Here is a 27,620-nt window from a genome sequence, read left to right as displayed (position 1 = left end):
TAACACAGCAGTGTGCAGCTGTTCTGGCCTGTTTTGTGGTGGTGCTGCTTGACTTCAAGCCAAGACTGGTGTGGCAAACAGCATCTGGATCAGACGTATTTTTTTTAATACAGCACATGGGTCTCTCATGATGACTGTAAAAGACAGCGTGAGGAAGTACTGGAGCAGGGAATTGCATTGGGAGTTATAGTGTAAAGCAGGGACCTAGAAGGATCTGCCAGTCCTTATTGAGGTCTCATTGACATGTTTTTCCCTGGCTCATGTCTATCCCCTTTTCTGCTCTCTCAGCTTGGAATCATTTATTTTGTAAACAAAACAGAAAGAGCAGAAGTTTCAGACTATGTCATTCCCTGGAGTGAAGACAAGCACACAGAGTGACAGCCTCAGGCTGCATGTGAAGAGTCTTTTCAGGAAAGCCAGCTTGACAAGTCCCTTGTTTCCTTCTTCCTTTTTGGTGTAGAATCAAGGGAAGGTTGGTAAACAGTGATTGCACAGCATTCAAAATAAAGACTTCAGGCTACAAAATAAAAAGAGCTTAATCAAGGTCTCCACCTGGCTTTCTCCCTGCTGCCTGAGAAGGAGGAGCTGGATCTCTCACTCTGTTCTTTAGAGAAGAACATCATTCTCTCTTTTGGGGTTTTTATTTGCAGAATGTTTCATTGTCCCTTTTAGGGATTTGTGTGAAGCCCCTAGGCCTATTGCAAACACCTGGCATTAAATTTGTGCAGCAGTACACAGACCATTATTGTGCAGAGCAGGAGAGGAGCTAAATTAATTCCTAAGCAATGAGGTTAAACTACTGTGAGGAAAGGAAGAACCCTGAGACATGAACACTTTTGCAATATATTTATGCTACAAAAGGATCGGTGTTCACTGAACTTTTCAGCACAAAGAAGGATGAAAAATGCTCTGTGTAGTCAAGTAGCTTGAAACAAATTTTATAAACATAGTGAGATAGCATTTAATTTTTCCTTACTTCAGTTTTATATTCCTACATTATTAATACATAGCTGACAACATCGTTTTTTCTTGTACTGAATGCATTTTCCAAATTAGTATAAAGTATAAAGCATTCAGGTTTTTGTAATAGCAAAAATGTTTCATTCATTTAGAAGGTGAAACAATCAGAATTAAATCAGGGGTGATGTGTGGGTGGTTTTGGTACCATTTCTACTCAAATTTGTCACTTGCAGCAACAGGTGAAGTTTTCCACGCCTGTCGTGTCACTTTCAGAGTTAACAGAAAACTCACAAGCATCAGGGAGCACCAGAACTCACAGCTGTGGAAGGGCCCAGCACCTCTGCCCTTTCTTTTGAGTTCAGGCATTGAGATCTGCTACTGCATTTCATAATTGCTAGGCTGAAGGCAGCTGAAATATACTGCTTCATGGTGTGTGTTCAGGCTGTCAGAAGAACCTCAGACTTTGCAACTGTTGTGGCTGATCCAAGATCAGCCCCTTCTGGGTTTGTAGCCTGCCAGAAATCTCCTGAGCCAATAAATCCGTGTTTCAGGGACTGTGGTGCCTGAGGAGCTTCCAGGCAAGGTAAAGCTGCTGAAGCTCAGAGCATCCTGGATACCTGCACTGGCTCACCCCAGGGAAGGCACAAGTAACTTACCCTGAGCTAGGCAAAGAAAACAGCAGTGAGAACGCTGCCATTCCTGATCAGGGAGAGAAGGCTTGTCTTCACTGTAAGAATGGACATCCATGAATCAGAACTGCCCCCTTCCTTTCCTTCCCTAGCCACTCCAACTGTTTAACTTCCAGAGGCTACCTCCATAAACAAAAATATGGGCACCAGACCCTCTGATGACATCCAGCATCCCTGGAAATGTTACCCCATCCCTGAAAGCATCCAAGGTCAGGTTGGTTGCAGCCCTGAGAAACCTGAGTTAGTGGGTGGCCTCCCTGCCCGTGGCAGGGGGTTGGAAGTAGATGATCTTTAAATTTCACTCCAACCATTCTATCCTTCTATAATTCTGTGATCCATTTGGGATGGCCATCAAAGGGGATTCTGCAGGACTCAAAACCATGGAAAAAAGCCTATCCAGTGTCATATGTCCTCAGATTTGGCCAGAACATTTTGGAAGGAATTTAGTGAAGTTTGAATGTACCAGACAGGGAGGAATGTTAGATTTCACTTTCAAGTTTCTGTGGGCATCGAATTACTGGAAGAGAAATAGTACTAGTGATTATTTATCAACAAAGGTCAGCAGGAACTGCATCTCAGTCCTGAGGTGATTACAAAGAGACGGGTAGGGACAGAGGTAACTCTTCTGTGTTTCTATGTTACATTTCAGCATTAAAAGCTATATAAAGTGGCAATACATTTTTAGCAGAAAACCTGACCAGCTGTATAATTGATTCTATCCTTTGTATCACAATGAAAAAGTCTATTTCAACAGTTTATATGTATTTGAGGTATGAAATGTCATATGAAAAAATGGTAGAAGCATACTTGAAACAAAACTGGGGTCATGATTAAATGGTTAACTTATTTCCCAAATGAATGAAAGGAAACGGGGTGCTGCAACCTTTTGCTCTCACTTCCTCATGAGAAGACGCAGAGGCTGTCCCAGAGAGAGCGGGGCTGTTGTGCACACACATCTCAGGCAGCCATGGGGAACTGGGTGGAGAATGAAGGACTGTCCATCTTCGTCGTTGTAAGTACAATTTCCATCATGATTTGTGTCTAGTGAAAAGTTCTACAGAAAGCTGTGCCAGGCAGTTCTCACTGTGCCAGTGAAAGATGCACCTGATTGTGCTGAAACCTGGCCAGCAAATGCAGGGAAATGCTTCAAGGGAATAGTTTTTGAGCTCTCTGGTATTTCAGTTGCTGTAGGCTTCATTGTTAACTGAGAAACGGTCATGTATCAACTTTGCTTTGTTAGAAATACTTTAGTTAAGCAAAACAAATAACTTTAAAACTCATTTAGCTATGTGCATTTCAACAGAGAAAGCAATTAAAACAATCACCCTTTATTGCAATTTTATGAACAGAAATGGATGTAACTGAAACACAGTGTCTTGATGGTATTAAATATTTAATAATGTCAGATTCAAGAATTTAGAACAGAGCTTCATTAATCCTTCATTAAGACAACTAGTATTTTAATTGAATTTGTTTAAAGTTTGGATAGAGAGGCTGTGAATGTGGGTTAAATTAATTCTGAGCAATATTTAGAAGTTTGGAAAATCCCAGTTGCGTTTACAAGTGCTAAAGAGTGAGCAAGGCAGTCCTCCTTGAAGAAAACCAAGTTCATATTCTAGTGTTTTCTTTTTTTTTACTTCACAGTGTGATACAAAGGCTAAAAGGTATATGCACCTCTATGCATATATTATATACATATATAAAGTTATATTAAAAACATATACAAAACCAAAATGTAAGAGCAGTCCAGATGTTGTGGTTACCTGTTGTTAGTAGATGTAAATATTGAGAGGAAGAAAAAGAAAGCATAGAACTTGCATATTTGTGGTGACTGAAATATAAGCATCTTTATTCCAAGAAGTATTTCTGCTGTTATGAGCAATCAGTACTTGTGCATGACCTTGTAATTTAGGAACATAATCCCATAGCCGTGGCACTTGAGTGCTTTGAAAGGGAGTGACTGTGTTTGCTGTCACCTTCAGTGACTTGAGGAAGTTGAAACTGCCAAGAGGTGAATTCTGGCTTTTTCTCTTTTTTTTTTCCCTCACCAGAACTGAAATATTAAAAAAATTAAGCAAGAGGCCTTTATTTTGCTCAAATAAGGAATTTGGTTTTGAACCTCAAAGCTATAACAAGGTCAGGGTAATAGGGAAGGAACTAACAGACATGCTGATAAAGAAACCAGCTAAAAGGACCGATTACTGGAAAACTTACCTAAGTGTTCTGCTTTGGCCTCTACATCTTTACTGCACACTGAGCAGGCACAGGGTTGTCCAGTGCTTGACAGAAACAGGACAGACACAATTCCTACTGATGGGAAAAAAAACCAGGAACATGCAGAGTGTGCCACTGTCACTTTTAATAAATATCCTAAGCACTTGCTCCTGAGATGAGCTTGTTTTAATGAGGACTTGGGGATTTCCTATATACTGCCTTACCCTGATGGAAATCCCTTAATTTCCAAGTATTTATTTACATTTTCAAGATCTGAAGTAATCCCAAGTTTTTTTACAGTATTATTTGAGCCAAAGAACTAGCAAAATATACAGGTTAGGAGGGTTGAGGAACTGTAATGTCACCTTTTATGGGGTTTCTTCCAGTTCTCAGACTTTCTCTCTGTTTTCATGGACCACTTAGTAAAACTACTTAGACTGAGTGCAGTAATACAGATTTCTTTCAATATGGGATGTGAAAGCAGCCAACCAGCTCCAGGAGGGCAAATATCCAGATTCACTATGATCTTTTTTGCCAGATGGACTTGTAGCTGCCTAAGAGTTAATAACATATCTTTCCCTAAACAACCTGCACCTCAGGATGCATAAGTGGAGAAAATTCTGCAGTACAGCTACAAAGAAGCCTGGTTTTGAGTAGTCTACACTCTACCAAAGGGCCTGTGTTGAATATTCCCTGATTTCAGACCCTCTTCTTGAATTCAGCCCTATGTGTAATTTAGCCCATCTAGATTTAGACCTCAAGCTTCTTTGGCATAGCTTCTAAGTCTTTCTCTCACATAGGTTAATGTGCCTGTGGAACTGCCATTTGGAAGAGTCCCTAACTTTCAATAGTATTTGGAGATTTAACTGGGCTCAGAATTAAACACTTGTAATTTGGCAGTCCTGATACAACCAACCCTAAACTCCTAGACAGATGAGAATGTTTCAGCTGCACATTGCTGTATTTGGTTCATTGCCACACCTGTACCCTGTGTTCACACATCAGAGCCTATTTATACCAGAAAGGCTTCTATCACCCCTGCTGAAAACTTTATACCCTGCAGTACAGCTCTCTGCTCAAAGAGGAGCACAGGGAAGTAACTGGCTCTTATCAGAACTGTGTAAATTCAGATGGATTATTTCTAACAACAAACTGTAAGCTTCCTGTTTAACTCTCTTTCAGCTTGTGTGGCTGGGTTTAAATGTCTTCCTCTTTTGGTGGTACTATCTTGTGTATGATGTCCCACCAAAATTCTTCTACACCAGAGTGCTTCTTGGCGTAAGTACAAGACATTATTATCTTGGGACACAGCAATTTAGAATAGTTTTAGTTGATCAAAACTGGGTCCAGTGGCTGGAGCAGCAGGCTCATGTAGAAGTCACATGCAAATAGAAAACTGAATGCAGGCAGATATCCAGTGCTTCTGAACAGAAAGCTGGTACACAAAATAGAGAGATCCCATTCTAAAGATGTTTTTAGTTAACTATTATGCTTCTGGTAATTAAATTAAGCATTAATTGTGGCTACTTTATTAAGCAAAAAATGAATAAAATATCACCGTTGAACTGTTGTGTAGTCATTTTTTCTTGCAATTATTTTTCAGAGCATGAATAATTTATAAAGATATTGGCTCTGGAAAGTAACCATCATTCATATATTCATCAAGTGTGTGAGTGGTAGTCAGCTAGTGAAGTGATCCTGGATCCTGGGCTATCCCATGTAATCCAACTGGTTAATGCAGCATTATGTGTCCTACTACAAACTTGCTTCCAAAGCTACCACAGGTCATGACCAATTGACAGGGAAAATTAATTTGTTCGCATATTTTAAAACTCTGATCACAGACATAAAAATCAGCCTAAGCTTCAGATTACAGAGCACAGCGTTGTGCTGAAGGTTTGCAAAGCCGTGGTTTAATTCTACAAAGCATGAAATCCCATTCTGCACAAGGCTTCTGGTCTGTGGATCAAATTCTCTCCTTTGCAATCATGGTGCATTTGCCTTTGAAATCACAGAGACTCGTGCTTGGACAAGTAGAGCTGAGTCTAACCCCAAACAGCTGTGGTCTAAAACCTAGAAGGGTCTCAATCCATGCAAGGAGAGCAAACATTATTTTTCTTCCCTTCTTTGCATTTTGATTGATGTGGTCATTATTCCTTCATTTCAAACACTTCAAAAATCTTAAATAATTCTGGGTGTAAAGACCAGCATTAAGAAAACAAATTTCTAAAAGCTGAGGCAACAAATTTCCTTAGATTCCTTTACTGACAGAGAACTTAAACCACTTCTCTTATAAACTGTCCATCTACCATAATCCCCACCAAGTGAAACCACAGACTCTTTACAGCCTTGGGACACACAGCTCCACTACTGGCTTAGATTTGCACCTGCATTTGACTGATGAATGCCAGACGTGACAGGGAGCTTTTCCTACAACCATATTAATCCAAAACTGAAATCAGGAGGAGTCTGTTTGTCTGTAGGAGTGTGTTCTGCCTGCACATGTGCTTCTGACTTGACCAGAGCATGATTCCATTGAACATTCATGGTGTAAATGTGACCTCTAGATCTCACACTCTTTACAACTTGTGATATAATACGTAAATTAAACCTACGCCTATCCACGCCCTGGATAATGTCTTAGGTAATGCATTTAATACCAGCATCTCTCTAATTTCAGCGTGCTCTGGCTCTTGCAAGAGCCCCTGCAGCCTGCCTGAATTTCAATTGCATGCTGATTCTGCTGCCAGTATGTCGAAACCTGCTCTCCTTCCTCAGAGGATCAAGTGCGGTAAGATGAAGAAAGAATTTCAAAATTTATGAAAGATAATAACCTAAACAGACTTGCAAATATACCAGGAAACTTTGTCCAAGTTCCCCAAATATACCATATTTTGAGGATGTCCTGTTACAAGAAGCAGATAAGCCTGGAGTTTTGCTATGAGCAAGACGGAGGCCTAATGCCCACAAGCTATCTAGAGCTCTGTTGAGAGTTTAGCTTTGATTTAGTCTCCTTTGAGCCCTCTTTTTTTAGCTGCCTCCTGGGCATGGTCCTGCCCTGGATGCAAAGTTCCTCTTTTGGCTGGCAGATAAGCTGAGCTCACACACATCCACTGTTTGTCACTGATGCTACACCCACTTAGAGAGGGAAATATTATCCCCTGCCTGTCTTTGCATGCTCAATCCTTAAGGTAAATGTGGTCTTTTACAGACTTTCAGAATGGGACTTGTTTTTCAACTGGCTCATATATTACATTCATTCTTGTCTGAATTGCACTTCCATCTCAGATGAAACAGTTCACAGGCCTTTTGACTTTTTCTAGCTCCCAAGTGCAGATGTTATACACAGCACTGAGGAACTGACAATAAGGAAAGGACAACTGATCCTAAGTGACATCTGGGGAGGCTTCCTATGATAGTACTGACTCTATTACACTGCCAAAATCTAGATTTCTGGCTATTACAGCAGAAATAATGCAGACAATACAGGCCATGGTCCAGTGAAAAAGCAATATTCTCCTCAAGTTTATTAATTGTCTTTCCAAATGCATAATGATTCTTCCTTTCTTTCTGGACACTTTTAACATAAACATGATCAACAAAAACAGTTCCCAGAAGTTATTTTTCATCTCTAGACCCAGTATAAATTTTTCAATGCAAATGAGACAGCCTGTGGGAGCTGAAAAGGCAGAGCAGAAGAGGAAGTGATAAAATAGATGCAGTGTTTCAAGAGTCCTTCATAAGGGAAGAAAGTGGCATATGAAGCAAGAAATAACCAAAGACAAAACAGGCTGTGCTTTCATCCATTATATACATCCTCACAATTAGTGTGGCTAAATAAATTAGATGTGCCTGCCACATTAAACTCTTAAATTATATATTTGATTTACATAAGACCCAGTGCTCTAGCCTTTCTAGAGAATAATACTTAGGAATATTAAATTGGAAACACGTCAGGCTTTCAGTCTTTTCCTATACTCCTTCAGATCCTGAGGTGCTACAGAACAGACAGCTATACCCTCCATTCATGTAAAAGGAAAAAAGGATAGTAAATAAAGCTGTAGGGTTAAAGTTATTTCCCTGCCCTAAGGCATATCAGCAAGTATCAGCCAAAATCCAGAGCTGAATCCTCTGCCTGCAGAAGTCAGTAATGAATATAAATTTAGAAAGAATTAATGTTGCTACGGGTGAATGCGACTGGAAAATAATGATGGGCTCTTGATCATATGAGGCATTTTTGAGATTGTACAGGTGAAGGCAATCTGGGCAGAGATCTTCTGAGCTCAAAGCAGTGAAAGAGCTGGGGATGCATATGGATGCTACTGGAAGGCCAAAACTTGATTCTGGGTGTTGAGAACTGTATTCCAGCTGGGACTTTGTGCTACTCATCCTCAATTGCTCCTCTCCTAGCATGCATAACTTAACTTTCTAACCAAGATCTTGGGAAAGCTGTCCCTCTTGGTATTCAGGCTACAGAGTCAGTTCTTCTGCCTTGGGCACTGTGGTACAGTCACTCAGGCTACACCCAGCACAAAAGTGAGTCCCAGGCAGGAAGATACAGTTCCATTCCTGCTGGCAGCACACTCTCCTGCCACATCTGGGAATGGGGAAACAAAGGGCTCTGGGGGTGAGCAAGGAGGGCAGGGAGGGGCATAGAATAAGACTCTTAGACAGCTGGTGTTTGTTTAGCTTCAGTTGCTTTTTTGCAGTAAAGCTACACCTCAGGAAGGATGTAATTTTAGATATTAAGCAAAACACACATGGCCCAGTGAGCCACTGGCAGTGGCAGCACTGTGGTGGCCTTAGCACAGGGGGACAGCTGCTTGTGCTTATTGTGCTGTTGTCTCTAACTGGCTATGCTCTGCAGGTAACAACTGTGAGGTCTATAAGAAAAATAATTTAAATGTCAACTTATTGGAAGAGTAGAGATACCAACAGCAGTGACATTGGGGTCAAGAAGAGGAAAGAATTGTTTAAACACAATTTTCAATGGGAATGTACTGAAAAGTCTCGCCCTCTCCATCCTGCCACTCTGAAATCACGTGACAAAGTTATTTGGTTTTAATTGAAAGGATAGCTGTGTTTTGCACTCCCATCATTGCTGTATTCACTGTTCTTAGTGAGCCTCATGACTGAAGGCAGCTGGAGCCCTCTGCCATTGCTTGGCCTTCACCTCTCAGACAGATCAAGGGGCTTTTGCAAGGGAGTCGAGCACTGCCTCACTATGCTACATTTCACTCTATTCTCTATTGTCTCTCAATATAGGTGATACAGATAGTCCAAATTTCTCCTGGTTGTTGTTATAGTCTGAAGTCATGGTGACAGCTCCAGAGTGTTTGTCTCTTGTGAGGAAATATTTGTGGTAGTTTTCATAGTGTTTTGTTCCCTTATCCGGTCAGCAAACGCAGTGTAAACATGTAACACATGACAATCATGCCTTCTGCTGTGTGGAGACAGCAAATTCCAGCCTTACAGGGATTTAAAGCTTTAGGAAAACTCCCAGTGACTGCAGCACAATTCAGATGGGACCTGTTAGGAACCCATTATCATTAGTAATGAAAATATCATTCTGTTTTTCTTGAGAATTAATTTCTTTGGTTTGTATCCACAGAGATTTTTGCTGTTTCTTTTTGGGTAACTCCAAAACCAAGTTGTGAGTGCCTGAAAAGTAAACCCAGTATTTTGGGGAAGGAATGCCTTCATATCACCCCCATAGGCAACTAAAACATTTGGGGTGGGAGCTCCCTGAGACATTACATCCAAACTTTGCATGGCAGACTGTAATCCCTCCTTCTGTTTATAATGTGCAATTTAAAACAGATAAGATACATTTGTCATACTGGATGTTGAATTTTTTTTTCCTTATCAAATACTTTGTTTCATTGGGACATGTTAAAACATAACTTGTAATTGCTTTTTCTGAAAGATGAGGGGAAACATTTTTATCTATATTTCGGAATTCTAAATTTTTTCCTAGCAATGTGTTCAGGGCTTCTGTTTTGTCCCTGCATTTAAAAAGTCTGTATAGACAACACAAATAGTCTTCAAATACCTTTTTCTTTCAACCCGAAGTGCTGCTCTACCCGCATCAGACGACAGCTGGACAGAAACCTCACCTTTCACAAAATGGTGGCCTGGATGATTGCCCTTCACACTGGTTGGTACTTTAATGTTTCTTTGTTTATTGCTTTCTTGTGTATTTTATGTGGAATCCAGGCAGCATTCAAGTTCTTAAGGGTATGGGCAGAGACCTAATTCCATTAAAGGAGTCAGTGTGTGCCAAGGCTTAAATCATTTTCCAGATATGTGCCAACTGTCAGAGAGCAAAAGATAAGAAAGAATACCTTTATTTTGAACTGTCAGTACTATTTATGATAGTTTTATAAAGGGTGTTTAGCAATGTCCTGAGAACTGGATACACTGGTTTTAATTCTTGTTTAGACTTATTTCTTATCCGGCATGTCTGAAGCAAATAATAGAAATTATTAAAATAAAGCATATTAAAAATTTGGACCTGTTTTGAAGGTAAATAGGTATCTGCTTATAGGAGGTGGTTCAAATTTTGAAAAGCATTGTACAGTTTCACCCTACATAAACATGTAGTGGAATTCATGTGAACACTTCAGCTGGTTTAGGTTTCTGGATGCATTCAGCCCAGTGAGAATATTACTAATGATTATTAGCAAAACTGCAGAACAAAGCAGCACTTACAAATGTGACCCCAATGAAATCTAGATTCACTTCTCGGCTCTTTTACAGAAGTCCTGGATGAGGATAATCCTGATGAACAGTTTAACCCATTCCATGTTTTTGTATCCTGTATGTTAGGGTACTACTACTTAAATTGTTGAAAGCCTTTGTTGAACAAAAAATATGGAAATATTAAATATGAAACTGGAAATTTCTCTTTACTTCTTTCCTTTCCCCACCCAAAAACTGTAAATTTCAGGTGGTAAAACTTAAACAGTAAAACACATCAGTGATCTGCAGTTGTGATGAGGAGGGCAAGAGCAGCAAAGCTTTTACACTGTAGTTGACAAATGTGACAAAGTTTCAAATGTTACCCAAAACCGCCAGGTACTTGTGGTCAGTGCTGATTATTCCTTTCGTGTCACTCCTAGCAATTCACACCATTGCACACTTATTCAACGTTGAGTGGAGTGTGCAAGCCCGTGTTGAGGAGAAAGGCACTCTGGCAGCTGTGCTTTCTGGCCTTGGAGACAAACCAAATGAAAGCTATGTCAACTTTTTCAGACAAACCATTGCGGTAGGTGGTATCAGACTCTGAAGGGTCATTATTACATTTGTTTAGGTGATCATATGAGACCATTTGAGTGCCTGTTTCTGGTGTCCACAGTCTGGGTTTGGGCCATCCTGCAGAAAAACCTTGTAGAATCCATTCTTCTATATTTGCTAGTAATATTGCTGCTGAATTGTGGCACTACTTTAAACTTTCTCACCTGAGGATTTCAAAGTAGTTTTAAAACATTATGTCAAAACATACCCTGTAAAGCAGTGTTCTGACTTAGACATGGCACTCAGAAAGGGACACAGAAATCAAGGCAAAAGTTTTGAAGCTGGGTGGGTTAAGCTCTGGTCAGTGGGGAAAAAGAAAAGAAGGAACTTCCCTACTCCTCTGCACTGAGCATCCAAACTCTGCCTGAGTTATAAGTCCCACAGCTGTGCAGCACCAGAGGACAATTTTCATTTAGCTCTCAAAATATGGATGTAGGACTCCAGCTCTTAACACCAGAGCTGTGTGAACATCTTCCCCAACCCAGTCCTGCTGAGCCATGGCAGAGTAAGAAACAATGTTTGGTGTGTTAATTCAAAGAAAGCCCTTTCTTTCCACTTCCAATTACTTTAGTAAAGGTAAATCTGCAACAAAAATGAAATAGAAATTTGGTATCAGATGACTTAAGGACTTATAACAAGGAAAAGGATTTGGTGAGTGGTGCTTCAACTGGCTCTGCCTTGGTGCAGCCCCTTCCTTAGACCAATGTGTGCAATTATTTCACAGAATCCCATTGGGGGCCTCTATGTTGCCTTCACATACTTGGCTGGCATCACTGGGGTTGTCATCACACTGGCCCTCATCCTCATCATCACCTCATCCACCAAAACCATCCGGAGATCATACTTTGAACTATTTTGGTACACCCACCATCTCTTTGTCATCTTCTTTATTGGCCTTGTCATCCATGGTGCTGGGTGAGTATTTGCACTTATCACAAAATATCTGATAACTACTGAGTCTTCATTTAAAGTCCCCTTCACACATGAGTATAGGGACTTCTGTCACTGTCAACTGTTTTTGATGGTAGTGATGGGCCAATAGAGGCTCTGAGAGTCAAGAGGCTCTCACTGATAATGTTCACACAAGCTGTCCACACACAGGAGGTTTCATGTGGCTTTGGCATACATAAGCTCACTGGCATTCAGCTTCTTCTGATATCTTAATTGCAAAGCTCTTTTCCAAGGTTTCTGCTTCTAATTGTTAATTTACCTTTCTCTCCTAAAAGGAATTGCATCACACACATGCTTGTAAGGAGATACCAGTATAAAAATTACATGAAGTCTAGAATTTTATTGGATAATAGAAACTATAGTGATATATATTTATGTTTCACGCTTGGATGAGTGTGTAATATCAGCAGTATTTAAGAATAGATTTTTAGCTGTTTTAACTTAGAAATAGGCATTTGTAAAGTTTTCTAATTTTCAAATGCCAAACATCTTTTTCTGCTGTTGCCTCATTCCATATATTCTTCTGAAAGAGCTGACAGCCTAATGAAACAGTTTTAGAACTACACAAACACAATTTTAGCACTTAGAAAAATGAACTTTAGATCCATTTTATAAAACCAAAGAACTGGTAAATAAAGAAAAAATACTCAAATATCGAAGCTACATTTCAATAGCTCATAATTACATTACATTGCCCATTTTAAAGGAAATCTTATATGCAACAGAAAGTGTACTTTAAAAATACCCAGCAAAAATGACTATTCAAAACCACTTCCTTACAGTCCATTAGTGCCATAAAAAAGACAGAAATTAAGTAAAACAGGATGAACAAAAATAGAAGGCAGATGGGAATCACCCCCAGCATATTTGTCCATTCCAACTTTCATAACAAGGAAAAGGTTTGAGAAAAACTTGTGGAAGGAAAAGGAGACGTGGTTCATGTTTTCTGCAGCAAACACTGGCTAGTTGCTGACACGGTGTCCAAACTTGCCAGTAGTTACTACACAATGCTATCAGAAAGCAAGCATTACCCTTTCTAGAGGTCAGTGGAGAGCATATCTTTAATAAAAGTTGAATTTTTATTTACTTCTGTGTTCACTGTACTCTCACCATCTTTATTGTACTTAAATGAAAGGCAAGAGCTTGGGCAGCGCTGGTTGCCAGTGAAGTTCAGCTATCCCTTGGAAGCAGGTGTATATATTCAGCAGAGACACAATATTCTTTTATTCTCATCTGTAGAGGGAAGGATGATTTTCCAGCTGTGAACTCAGTGGCCTAATTTGGCCTTAAAGGTAATAATGACATTTTGAATCCAGAGAAAATACACTAAGAAAGACAGGCTTGTTACACTCATGGAAGGCATCTCAAGTGTGCAAAGATGGATGTCATGGGATGAGGATGAACTGACAGTCTCAAAGGAAGATGTTATATGTTATACAAGTGCCAGTTTATCTCAGAGGAGAGAAGGCTGTCACACATATCTATACAAACACACCATCCTTGTGTATGCAGAAAGCTGAGTCAAAGGTTATTGATAGCATCTAAGGGATGGATTCAAGAAAGATGGAGAGTGACTATTTACAAGAACACAGAGTGACAGGACAAGGGGGAATGGCTTCAAACTGAGAGTAGGTTTAGATCACATATTAAGAAGAAATTCTTTACTGTGAGGGTGTTGAGGCACTGGAACAGGTTGTCCAGAGAAGTGGTGGCTGCCCCATCCCTAGAATTGTTCAAGGCAAGTCTGGACTCTGAGCAACCTGGTCCAGTGAAAGTTGTCCTTGCCCATGGCAGGGGGGTTGGAACTGGATGATCTTTAAGGTCCTTCCCAACCCAAGCAATTGTGTGATTTAATTCTTTGATTCTGTGATAATTTTTGTCTGTTACAAGCTGTGACAGCACTTTTGAAGCACTGATCCTTTTGTGCATGAGCTGTGTGTCAAAGACAAACGTCCCAAATTTCCCAACACAGTAAATGTAAAGAGGAGAGATTACAGAGGTACAGTTCACTCTTTTGAAGTTAAAGGAAAACTTTCAACCAAAAAAAAAAAAATTATAAGGCTATACTGGTGAAAAGCTAATTACAGTACTAGAAGGAGCATCTACGCTGACTGCTAAGAGGAAATAACCTTTTCTTTGTCTTGTACAGAGTACTGACATTGTCAAACTTTGAACAGAGCATAGGGCAAGGCAAAAACCCCCAGGTCCCCTTTCCCTTAAGCAATGGGGTGGGCAGTGGAGGAAGTGGGCTCCTCCTGTTCCTGTAACTCATCCCAGGGGCGGCTCAGCTGAACCTGCTGTCATTACTGGGGAAGTGAACTCTAACTGCTGATGTCCCTGCAAATTGAAACTCGTGATGCTGCTGGGACAGTGTCACTGCTTCCCTTTATTTTTCAGACAGGATATTAATCAAACATTTAATGAAGAAGAGGTTCATTAGTAATTTATGAGCAATATCTTATCTCTCAACACTGTGCAGATGTTTTCTAACAATCCTCTGAAAAGTCTGTGACACAAAACTAGGCATGCATATGGTTTAGATACAATTGGGCTTTTTTGAAATATCAGAAATGTAGTCTAGTCCACAGAAACTGAGCTAGAAAAGCAGAAAGAGAAGTCATGGGGAGAAGATATCAAAGAATCACATTGACATAAAACTGAACAGCCTGATCAGAAGCAGACTGTTTCTAGGAAAAATTCAGCAGATCTTAATCTGAATTCTTCTACTAAGATCCTGAGGTTGGCAGGACTCCAGAGAGAAGCAGAAAATAGTGAAAAAGAATAGACTTTTCCCTCTTAAAACTCAAATTACCTCTCTTGCACCAGTTCTGCCACTGGAAATACAGCTGTACTGGATCAGTCAGGATTCTTTATACTAAAACAAACAAACAATAACAACAAACAAATAAACAAATATAAAAGCAACCAAGCAATAATATTGAGTCCAGATAACTGGCTGATACAAGCTGTTATAGCTACAATAGCTGCTTGTGTCAAAAGCATCTGTATTTATTCATAGCACCTGAATAGCTGCTCCACAGCATTAGGGGGAAAGGAAGGGCCAAAGAAAGAATGTATGTTGGAAAGGGATCTCCAAATTTCTAAAATAAACAGCAGAAATAATTTCTTTAGTGGTCAGTAGCAAATTGATTACTTGTCCATTCCAGGTTCTGGGTTTTGGTTGCTTTTTATTTTGGTCAGGTTTGGTTTTTTTGCCTGGGTTTTTTTGTTTGTTTGGTTGGGGTTTTTTTGTTTTGTTTTGTTTTTTAATTGTAGTGGTTTAGATAAAAAAGTAGGGTAACTCAGATAAGAATGAAGCTTTCTAATTGTAACCACATCCTAGAAGTGGTAGTGGACATAACTCTCAGTTCCTCACCTAATCTTGAAATCAGGATTTTATCCCACAAACTTCCCTCCCCCTTTTTATTTCTTTCATGGTAACTTTGTGGGTAGGTTAGAGCAGCAAAGCTGTATCAAAACTGTAGCAGTGGAGAAGTCAACAGCTCCATATAAATAGAGCAGTGTATAAATAGAGTAACAGTAAGGAACAGATACTTTCATTTTCATGTCGTTGCCTTAATGATCTTTACTTTTTTCCCAGTCGTATCGTACGGGGACAGACCGCTGAAAGTCTGGCTGAACATAACCCGGAGATTTGCTACAAGAACTTCAGTCACTGGGGCAAGAACAAGGCTTGCCCAATCCCCCAGTTTTCAGGGAATCCTCCTATGGTAAGAACAGCTGGTTTGTGTGTAAATCCAATTGAAAATGTTCACAGTTTGCTATTTTTTTCTTAAATTGCATAGAAAAACAACCATATAACCCTCAGTACTTCTCAGTGACAGCTTTCTTTGCATGAAGCAAGAGATTTTCACCCAATGGATTGTAAGAAGAAATGGACTCCAGACAGGCAGCACACATTCACTCTGCTGTAAAATAAGCACCACTGATAGAAAAAAACTGATGAAAAAACAAAAAAGCAATTGGTACTTTTTATCCAAAAAGAAAACTGCAAAGTAATGGCTCCTGGGGATATCAAGAAAGTGCTATCATTCTTATAATAAATAGTTTAACATTATTAATGGACTAATGATCATTAACAGAAAACAGGAAATGTGAATTTGAAACTTCAGCTTTTATTGATTAACCAGGCTGTTTTTTCTTTCACGTTTCAGACTGATCTGTTAACAGAAACCACATCTTTTCCTACAGTAATAACAGACCTGAGTCAATAATACCTTAAGAGTTTTACTCAACATTTCACTTTGTTAAATTTTTTTTAGACAGAGACAAAATTACTCACAGGAAAATACCTTGCTGTAGCTGTAGTAGAAACTAAAAAGCCAGCTGCAACACTCAACAGAGAAAGAAATTCCCTCTCTGACCAGAATTTTGAAGCTGTCATATATCCTAAGGATTCCCTGATCTAGTTAATAAAGAACACAGATTACTTGAACTTCACCTCTGCTTATAGAATTTCCAGGATTTGATTTGATCTAAATTGCCATCTCATCTAGTGGAAGTGGTCCCTGTCCACAGCAGGGGGTTGGAACTAGATGATCCTTAAGATCCCTTCCAACCCAAACCTTTCTATGATTCTACAATTTTCATCATCTGACTTGTTTTCTTCTGCTTACAGACATGGAAGTGGGTGGTAGGTCCCATGTTTCTGTACCTGTGTGAGCGGCTGGTGCGGTTTTGGAGGTCACAGCAGAAGGTTGTTATCACAAAGGTAAGTGCTGATGCTGCACTCAGTACCATCACTTTCTTTTCCAAATGGTGCAGCAGAGGCTCCTACATACCAAAGGCATCAGTGGAAGGAATGTTCTGACTGCTGTCATGATGCTGTTATCTAACATCCAAATGTAGCCTCTAAAAGTGAGCAAGAGGAGGAAGCTAGCTAAGGCACAGGACTGAATCTTAGGAAAGAAATGAATTTTCTTTGTATTGGGTGAAAAATTCCTCAGTGCAGAAATTCCATAGACTTGAGACTAATTTGAGACACAGAACAAATAATCCCTGAAAACAAGTTAGAGTGTATTTATTTTATGCATCCAAATCCAATGCTGAGCTTCCATTCCCATGATGTGTTTCAGAGCCATTAACACTGATCCTGAAGTTCTGACAGCTGAATTAGCACAGCACTAAGCTCAAACATATGAAAACTATCTTGCCTTTCTCAGTGTAACTTCCTCACATGGCACTGTGCTGCTGAGGACACAGCCTGTTCAAATCATAGCAGGGGTTGAGAGATGACATTACATGTTTCTCCTGTGCTCTGTAATGATGCTGGCACTTTGGAAGGCTCCTAAACACTAATGGGCTTTTGGTAATTTTACCAAAATATCCTGTGAGCCACTTCTACATTATATTTCTATGGTGTCTGTTTTGTGGCCTGTTGGCAGAAAATTTCCTTCGCAATCCTAAACACCACTGTTTATACCTGAATTAACAGACAGGGAGACTTGATTCTCACTCTTGCAAATCTCTTTTGAAAAATGAAAATAATTTTGGCAGATAACTTTAGGATTAAAAATTATAGTGACAGAGTTACTGGTTTTGCTTCTAGAATATTGTTTCTAGAGAATAGCCAAGGTCCCACCCAACTAAAACAAGAAATCTTTCATTTCCAGTGGTACTACCTATCCAATATCTATAGAATACCCCTATGTTTTTGTCCCTATATTTGCAGTCAGGTCCATTAGCTCTGTGCCACTGGGTAAGATCCATCTGGAATTAACAATGTGCACACACAGACCTGGTGATGTGTTACAAGATGTGCCAGTCTGGCCTGTCCCCTTTGGAGTGACTGCAAGCATGGTGTGAAAAAATACTTCAACCAAAACATCATCATCCTCTGCAGGTTTTCATCTGCCTGTCATGTGTTGTTCCTCACTCTCAGATCTGCTGGGAAGAAAGTTTCACCTGCTTTCCTTGCTCTCATAGCAGAGGATGATGTTAGTGATGGCAGATATAAATATATCAGTGAGATACATCAGTGGTCAGTGAAGAAAGACATTTTCTTTTCCTTATTTTTCATGTTGCCCTTCTCACTGTAGGTGGTCATTCATCCCTTCAAGACAATTGAGCTCCAGATGATGAAAAAAGGCTTCAAGATGGAGGTTGGACAATACATTTTTGTCAAATGTCCAGCAGTGTCTAAACTGGAATGGCATCCATTTACACTGACTTCTGCTCCAGAGGAGGATTACTTCAGCATTCACGTCCGTATCGTAGGAGACTGGACAGAGGGCTTGTTCAATGCCTGTGGGTGTGATAAACAAGAATTCCAGGAGGCATGGAAGTTGCCCAAGTATGTACAAAGAGTCTCCATGGTAAAGTCAGTAAAGACCTGTGACAGTTTAAATTTTGCTCAGCAAATTTGATGGAACCAGTGATACAAACCTTAAATGGTGACACAGATGTGGGTCTTAGATGCTTCTTTTCTAGTTTTACTAGTAGACAGTTTTTTCCTATCAACTCCACCTCTCCTTTTGCTGACTAGTATTCAGTCCAAATTTGCATTGTAGCAGACAAATAACTTTTAACTGTTATTTTAAATGGTGTTACTAAATATTCACTACTGATTTAATAAGCATACTTTCAATTCCAGGATAGCTGTGGACGGCCCCTTTGGAACAGCGAGTGAGGATGTGTTCAGTTATGAAACTGTGATGCTGGTTGGAGCTGGAATAGGGGTCACCCCCTTTGCATCTGTCCTCAAGTCTGTCTGGTACAAATACTGCCATGACGCCACCAACCTAAAGCTCAAGAAGGTATTGTGTCCTCTTTCCCAGACCCCTGTGACTCTTCAAGGTCCAAGGGCCCAAATCAAAACAGGCACAGTAAATGTGGTCTGGCTCCAGGCATGCATGAGTCCTAAAAGAAGGAAGAGTCCAGTTGCCTCTCAAGGTTAGCAGGAAGAAAGCAGGAGGGTCTACAGCAAGAGTATAATGAAAGGAGAAATAGCCTACAAACTAAATCACACATGGTAATCCTGACTGTAGCCCTGGGGATTTCCAGTTGCAGTGGAAATGGTGTTCATCTACTTGAGAAACAGAAAGTTCAAGGCACTAATACAGCCTGGGCAAACATAGCATTCCTTTCCCCTGCACAAAGAGAAACACTTTTCATGAGTGGAAGAGCAATGAGAGCATTCTCCTCTCCCCTCTGATCCCTGGAAACTCCTGTGCAGAGGTGTGGGGTCACACTTTGCGGTTATGGTCATATTCAGAGAACAGAACTGGCTTTGTTACCTACTTTATCTTGCCTGGCAGCAGACAGAAAGAGAGTTCACTTCTAAATCATTTATTTATGTCCTAACAAACAGTTTTACAAGGAGATAAGTGGGGAAACATTGCAAACTAAAAATGTGGAAGAGAAATAGGAAGATATTTCCTCGTTCTTGCAGTCAGTCATTGAGCTTTTTAACCCTCCCAGCAGCAAAATTCCTGAGTAGCTTCAATACCATCCTACCCATCTACTGAAGTGTTTGGGACATTTTTTACAAGAACTCTATAATCCTCACTCTGTCAGCAGTCATAAACCCAGGAAAATATGCCTGTGTCCCCTGACAGCTCATTCTTGTCTCTTCCAGATTTATTTTTACTGGCTTTGCAGGGACACTCATGCCTTTGAATGGTTTGCTGACCTCTTGCAATCTCTGGAGGCTCAAATGCAGGAGAGGAATAACGCAGAGTTTCTGAGCTATAACATCTACCTTACAGGCTGGGATGAAACTCAGGTAACCAGTGGAGGATATCACTGCCATGAAATTGGGGTTAATGTTAGAAAATTTGTATTCATAACTACTCAAATGGTCTTTTATCCTGGGCATCCATCTGGCTCTCAGAGGTTTTGAATGCAGGCAGGTGTTATCCATCAGAAGTTACATGGGATCAGCTGTTAATGTTCACTGGCTTCTGGTTTCCTCTGGCTGTGGTCTGTTGGAAGCAGGCTTTGTTCACAGGAGGAACCTGAGCTCACTCATGTATGAGTCTCTAAAACAGCTGATGCTACCTAAAACATATAATTAAGAGCTTTAGGAACCAGGGAAACCAATGCACAAAGTTTGAACAACAGCAGTATATTTGTTCTCTGGTCCTGTGCTGGTAGGTTGCTGTGGGGATGCAAAGGAGAAGGCACTTGAGAATGTGGGATTGAGAGTGGAAAGGCTCTCAATTACTTTTAGTGATGTTTTCTATTACATTTATCTCACCATTGCAAAATTCACCATGTGCTTGAAGTGCTGTAGCTCAGCTAGACAGACAGGGAGGGGGAGCAGCAAGGAAGTTATTACATGTGCAATGTCAAAGAAACAGAAAGAAGAGAAGAAAAGTTCCATATTATTTGGGGATAAGGTTACCTGGAACTTGTTTTGTCTCATATAGAAGGGCTACAGAATTCTGCAAGGCCTGAACTTATGCCTTTAACCACATCTTTTCTCTCTTGCTTAACTTAGCTGAAATCTAAGTTAAAAAAGAAAATCTAGCTGAATTTACATAGGCAAGACCTCCTCATATGAATCAAACTTTCCAGAGAACAAGCTGGAAGGGTTTCATTATGGTCAAGGGAGTCATGTTATTGTATTTGAAGGGAAAGGATTTTATAATTTGCAGTCATATGTTGGAGTTCTTAGACTAAACCTGTCTATTGAAAAAACCCAACAATTAATTGCTATGTTCAGTGTTTTACAGCTTTCACTCTTGAGATCACCCAGTCTGGGGAGAAGGCAGGGGTAGACGCTGATAGTCAGGATTTTATCAGTCTTAGTTTTCCTTGCAAAACATCGTAAATTCCATAATCTCATTAGGGAAATAATTCAATCAGTACTGACATTATTATTTTTTAACTGGAACACAATGCTGCCAGATTTAATTGTCCTTTCTCTTTCATTTCTCACAGGCCACTCACTTTGTAGTGCACCATGAAGAAGAGAAAGATGTGATTACAGGACTGAAACAGAAAACCTTGTATGGAAGACCTAACTGGGAAAATGAATTCAAAACGATTGCGGGGAAGCATCCTGGGTAAATCTGTGCAAATTTATAGTGTCTGTGGACTTCCTCTATTTAATGGCCACACACACCATACAGCACAATCTTGTTCCTTTGGCTGATAAAGTTTGAGGAGCATTTTTTTCCCCCCTACCTAACTTCAGATATCCTCTATTCTTTTTCCAGTCATGGACATGATCTATGATCTTGACCAAATTATTTTGACCTACATTTTCTAAAAAATCATTCCTTTATCACAAGATGCTTCTTGGAGTTTCTAATTACTAGCAGAAGACTTAGAAAAAACCTAAATCTATCCTTCTATCTGAAGTAGATAGGAATAGCAGGTGGTGTCTAAATACCTCCAAAATCACTTTTTACTTCTAGAAACCAAACCTGAATATGGATGACCTTAAGCTAACCACCCAAAATTTTCTGTAAAAAAACAGAAAAGGTCCTCTCAGGAATTTGTGCCATAAGCTCTTTGAATCTCTATTTCTTTGATTCAGTGAGGTCAATAAACCTGTCTTCACTGACTAAGGCTGAGCTGAGATTTAACCCAGCATTTGTTTTAGAAGCAGCAATAAGTTTTAAGGGGTTATAAGGTTTAGGGGATTGATGTCCTGTTCTACTTCAGTTCCTGTAATTGGGAAAAAAACTTGCATCTATAGAACATAAAAATGATTTACATGAAGAATATCCAGCTGCTCCATACCTAGTTTCTGACCATATTTTCATTTTCTTAACAGCTCCAGAATAGGTGTTTTTCTCTGTGGCCCCGAGGGCTTGGCTGACACACTCAACAAGCAGAGCATCAGTAACTCAGAAGCTGATCCACGAGGAGTACACTTCATTTTTAACAAAGAAAATTTCTAATTCCCAAGCATGTGGGAGTCATTAAATGCAAAGTCTAAAGACCAAGTCTGTTTCTCTGTTTGGAGTCTGGGAAAGACAGCCCAGCTTCTAAATTTCAGCTACACTAATGCAGTTCCCTTTGCTTCTTGGGAATTATTTGGGCTCTGTGGTAGAGTAAAAGAGTTAAGTTTTACCTTAGGGAAGTTTTCACTGCCCTCCATGTGCTGGTTATTTAGCAGAAATCTGTTTTCTTTGTCTGTGTGAGGGGATTTCCCCCTCAATTAACTGCCTTTATCCTCCTATTATTTTGACTGCTGAAGAGTGGAGGCTGCTATTTGTTTTGGGAGCCAATTTGCACTCATAAAGCTTAGTGCTATTAAACTATAAAGCATTCTAGCATAATGCTTGTATTAGGAAGCAGCTTATCCTGACTGCAGCCAGTCCCTGGAACAAGGGGAGCTGGAAAAGTTAGTTCCTTAGGAGAGGAAAACTCCTTTGCTCACCAACACCTTCCAGGCTTCCAAGATAAGCCTTAAACATCCTCTCCAAGAGACATCACATGCAGCTGAAAAGAAGCTGCTTCTCCTCAGGGAAGTGAAGAAGTGAAAAGGAACCACCTGGGCTTCTGAGAGCCACCCCAGCTGCCAAGGGATGACAAGGACTGGTCCAATCCAAGTCCCACCCCTGACGCGTGAGTCACTGCTCGGCTGCTTTGAGCACCCCTGCTTTCACATCTTCAGCCTCACAGGGCATGGATCCACACCAGAAGAGGTTTTATGTTTTCAAGACTGCCATTTCTGGTTCAGAAGGCTGAGAAAAGTTGTTGCTGAATGATTTAATGGGTACTTTCTGAAGCACTCTTAGATGCAAACAGTGCCTTTGGCCCTATTGCTCAGCTGTTCCTCTGTGATGGTGGAACAGGCTTTGAGAAAGCAATGGTCACTTTATTCACAGTTATGGAATAGCTGTGAGTAAAGTTTCTGATGTGCACAAGACTACCATAGCACAGTGCCTCTGTGTGGACACTACAGGTAGCAGGCTCTTAAAAAACACACAAAACTTTTAATGCTGGCAAGAGAGGAAAAAAAGTGAAGCCAACACCATAGGAAAAATAATTTAAAAAACAAGTGTAAAAACCCTTGAAAAGCCACAGTTTAGTATACCACATCTTTTTATCATCCTGGTTGCCTGCTTAGTGACTTTTAAACTCCACAGCTGTCTCCTGCACAGCACAGGACCTTCCTGACAGGTTCTTGCAGCTAGAGAAGAAAGCTGTGATCTCCTTCTGCAATTTCAGACAACTTTGTGCAGCCATCTGGTTGCATGTAGCATATTTTACACTTTATCTTGCCAGACAGGATATGTGTTCTCCCTTTACAACATTTTAAAATGTTATCCAGGCTCTGAATGCTATTTTAGAAAGACAGCCTACCAGCTCCTATTTATTAATATCAGTTATCAAGGAGTGTTGGCAAAGATCAACTCTTGGTGGGGAATTTTACAGTTCTTTCCCTCAGAAGGGCCATATTCAAATCCACATAATTCTGTGTGAAACACACCAATTAAATCATAATAGAACATTAATAATGCCAAAGGAACTTCTTTTGTGGAGTAAATATTGCTACTGTAACCAATGAGACCCAATGAGGGTCTCATCCTGTGCAAAGAGCACTGAAATATTTGCCCTTGATTTTAATGGAAATGTGATCAGGCTTTTATAATCTTATAAAGTGGGCAAAGAGGAATTGCAAGGGGTGGAGATATGGAGACAGCATATTTTTCATGAGAAGAGTCATGGTGGGGTGTATTCTAATTCACCATTAATATTCTATATATTGCCATGTTTTTCTTAAAACATCATGGATCTTTCCTTACTCAGTCAGTTGCAGTGGCATTCTCTGACCAGATGCACACTTGTATCAGGGCTTATTTGTCACCTTGAAATCAGAAATAGTAATTCTGTGTTTATTAATAAATCATTGTCTTCCTAAAACATACAAAAGAAAAAGTGAGAGTTTCTCAGTTTATTTCAGAAAATATCCTGATAAAATAACAAACCATGCTCAATCAGTCATGGTCTGAATATGAATATTTTCTTAAATCTAGGATACAAGAATGAAATACAAATATAAGAAACAAACTAGTTTGAGTCCTAAGGGCAGTGAGCTACAGGGGAGCTTCGAGGATGCTCCTTTTTTGTAACCAGATGCCACTGCTTGCAATCTGACTATTGCTATGGGCTGGGCCTTTGGCTGAAAAATTCTTTCTTCTGTGTATTACAAAGTGTACTGAAGTCTGATCTCTTCTTCAGTGCCAAAAAATAACCTACTCAAATAACAAATGTTCTGCTGAGGGCAAGAAAAGACAGTTGTTGTATTATTAAAGTAACTGTTTCAGCTAATGGAAGCAATTAGGAGTTCAGTTCAAAGTTCACTTATGGCATCAGCATAGGATATTTTCCTTCCCTTCTTATATAATATTTTCTCTGTCTTCCCATATGTAGTGATCTGAAGTAAGCAGTTAGTTAATTCATTAATCTCCTCACTCTCCAATCCACTGTAGTCAGCCTTACACTCAAAGACTGTGACCCTCTGGGGTGCTGGGCAGCCCTGGCTCCCACTGGCCAAACCTTTTCTTTGGGGACTGGAAGGGGGCTTTGGGGAGGACATGGAACTGGGCCATACTCAGAAGCTGTATTCAAGCAAGAATTCAATATGACTGGGTCTCATCTAGCCCCACTTACCTCTCTGCTCTCTACTTGCCAAATTTAAACATGGGAAAATTAAATTCAAGTTTTCCTAAATTTCAGTCTACAAAAAAAGTGCTACTGTGCCTGTTCACCATCATGGTGGGAAACCACCCCAGTTGCAAAATAGGTCTTCCTCTTCCAAGTCTTGTAAGACTTTCCCTGCTGGGTGGGGATTTTCTGCATTTCAGTTCTCAGATGGTGGGTTAAACTAAATTAGAAATAAAATTAAAAAAAAACCAAAACCAATAAAAACTAACAAAAAGCTGCCTGTGAAATACAAGATATTTTTGAACAAAAAAAATCATGTTTGGGTCTCATTATGGCATTTTCTCTGAGGATTCTGCTCCATTCTGGAGTGCTCTTAGCAATTAAGGTTGACTGTTTATATTTTTTCATGTTTCAGTGAGTCCCTGGTAGAATTCAGATCAATGTGTCTGAACATATAATTATATATGCTCAAAGGAATTTAGGAGCATGTATTAAGATGTTGTAAATGTTGGCAGGGCCAAGATCCTCATGCCTGACTGTGTAAAACAGCATCAGTTGCACAGACACAAGCCAGAGCAGTTACTTGTCATGATCCAGACATTCAGTTTTGCACTTGGTACAAACATTAACAACCTACTGCTCTCATTTACATTCACCACACACAAACCAGCCCAGACTAACAGCAAAATTAATCACAGTGGAGTGGAAAATTGTTGAAAGACTTGCTGAAAGATTACAAATGCTTTCCAGTCCCATTCTGCACCTCTGCTGGCCCCAATCCCTCCCTTTCCTCTGGTGCTCTTCTGCTTGGCAGACTGGTGACTGCTCAGAGAGCTACCACTGATTTCTCTCTACTTTCATCTACTGATTGCTGCTGCCCCAGCTTCACTTGCCCTTTCACTTCCTTCCTTCTCCCAATTTCTGCAATTTTCCTCTAAATCTCCAACTCCTATGATGTTTTTGCCAATGTTTTCAGTGCTTGTGCCCAGTGCAAGTTCAGGGAGAGGCATGAGGGCTTCACCCTGAGCTCCAGCCACTGGAGTGCACATCTCACAAAACATGGCTCTGCTGCAACCTCCCCTGTCACTACAAACAGACCAGGGCAGTAGCCACCTCTGTTTTGGACCTCTCCAATAATATTTTCTCCATCTGCTTAACGGTTTAAATCTTAAATTCTAAAATGAAAGAAATTTATGAGCTTCTCTGTTATAGATTTTTGGCATGTGTGAGTCAATTTCTGTACATTTATCATGTAAAAGAAGCCCTATATTTGACCTATATTTCATTTTGATTGTACATAAATGAGGGACATGGCAAAAAAAACCACCTCACTGCCCCCAAAATACTAAGCCACATTGCAAATCATCATCATAGAGGGAGGAAGGAATGGAGGAAAGAAAGGCCAGTGAGAATCAGATCATCTGTGTTGCTTGGAAGTGGTGTTTTCTTATTCTGGAAGCAATCTACAAAGCAAAGTGTCCTGCAAGTAACTCTTTACTTGAATTTGTTTTATACTTATAGATCAACTGGGTTTAAGACCAGAAAATATGCAAATACCATTCACCCTAAGATTTTTGACCTTTGGAATGAATGAATTGCAGAAACATGTTTGGCCAAGTAATTTCTGAAGTAAAGTGTGGATTCTTCCTATGTTGGTTTTGTCTTTAAACTCACTCCTGTGAGTTAGACTGGGCCACACAGAGGTCTGGGATCTGCACTGTGGCTCTGTAAGATTCTCTTTGAATGATTAAGAGTACTGAAAAAATTCAGGCGGAGTTTTCCTGGGTGCAGAAAGGAAGAGCTGGAACAAGGCAATTGCTGTAATTTCCTTGCAGTTAGGCCAAAATGTAACTGTCAGTACCAGTGTAAATAGCAGGGCATTTTAGCACAGAAATTGTCCAGTTTCATAACACAGTCTCTGCCTCTATAGACCAAAGAGTTTCCTACTCTGCAATGCCAGAACCAGGGCACAAGTGAATATCCATCCCTGCAGGACAACCTAAGGCTGTACTAGTTCCCATGAACAGTTAATGAAGGCAATTGCTGCTGAGGTTTTCTCACCCTCTCTGCTTTTTTTCTCATGCTTCCTTTTCATCTGAGGCAACCAGTGCTAGCTCAAGCCTCTTTTCAAGTGGTGAATTCACTCAAGTCCTCTGAAACCTTACCCTTGCTCAGACAGCAGAGGGGAAATAATCAGCAAAGACTGCAAACCAATTGTGAGAAAGTTTCTAAAGCAAATTCCCTCGAGGAGACAGAAAAAGCACCCTGTAGATTGTGAACAGACATCTTCTGACTCAAAATTATAAAAGTTCCTCTCAACATCTGTTACAAATTCATGCAGTTACTCTCACTGTAATAGGGCTGCAAATGTTTAAGTTAATATGTGGATCACTGTCCTTCACTCTTGTTCATCTCACATGCACATATTAAGGACTTGATAGCAAAGACCTACAAATCAAAGGAAATTATGACAAAAACAGTGTGTAAAGGTCAGCAACACAAGTTGGAGTGAAATTCTGCTTGCAGAGGACTTACTGATGCTCAGTGTCCCAGTATTAGCTCGTATTCACTTTACAGGAAACCTCTGAGGGTTATATGGGGAGGGAGCCATTTCCCTGCCATTTCACACCCTCTGAGGCAGGCAGCTGAGTCTGTGTTGCAAACATAGCCAGGGAATCTTCATCAGTTAGTGGTTGTTGTTAATTTAATGGATGTCTCATTGCCTGTATTTGCATTAATCTGTCAGATGATTAGCTGGTACCACTGTAAAAGCCATCACATGGAATGAACTGACTATCTGGGGACTGCAGGGCTGCTGTGCAGTCTCACACCACTGCCTGAGGCATTCCAGCAGCTTTTCCCCAAGAAAACACTCTGAAACCCCCAAACTCTCCTCCTGGATAACCACAGTGATGTGTTGGC

At 40.2% G+C, this 27,620-nt stretch overlaps 1 protein-coding gene across 1 annotated transcript; it reads left to right on the top strand.

The window, feature by feature from the left end:
* Positions 1-858: 858 nt before the first annotated feature.
* On the top strand, positions 859-23,969 carry LOC107210624 (cytochrome b-245 heavy chain). Its single transcript, XM_015641618.3, has 13 exons — positions 859-2,661; positions 5,046-5,141; positions 6,544-6,654; positions 9,936-10,020; positions 10,985-11,130; positions 11,884-12,074; positions 15,712-15,841; positions 16,750-16,842; positions 18,170-18,423; positions 18,724-18,886; positions 19,708-19,854; positions 21,015-21,139; positions 21,856-23,969. Exons 1-13 carry the CDS (start codon positions 2,617-2,619, stop codon positions 21,980-21,982), a joined length of 1,713 nt encoding a protein of 570 aa, XP_015497104.1. The 5' UTR covers positions 859-2,616; the 3' UTR covers positions 21,983-23,969.
* Positions 23,970-27,620: the final 3,651 nt, after the last annotated feature.

The sequence above is a fragment of the Parus major genome, chromosome 1, assembly GCF_001522545.3.
Source record: "Parus major isolate Abel chromosome 1, Parus_major1.1, whole genome shotgun sequence".
Lineage (NCBI taxonomy): Eukaryota > Metazoa > Chordata > Aves > Passeriformes > Paridae > Parus > Parus major.
This window is presented reverse-complemented; position numbering and strand designations above follow the sequence as displayed.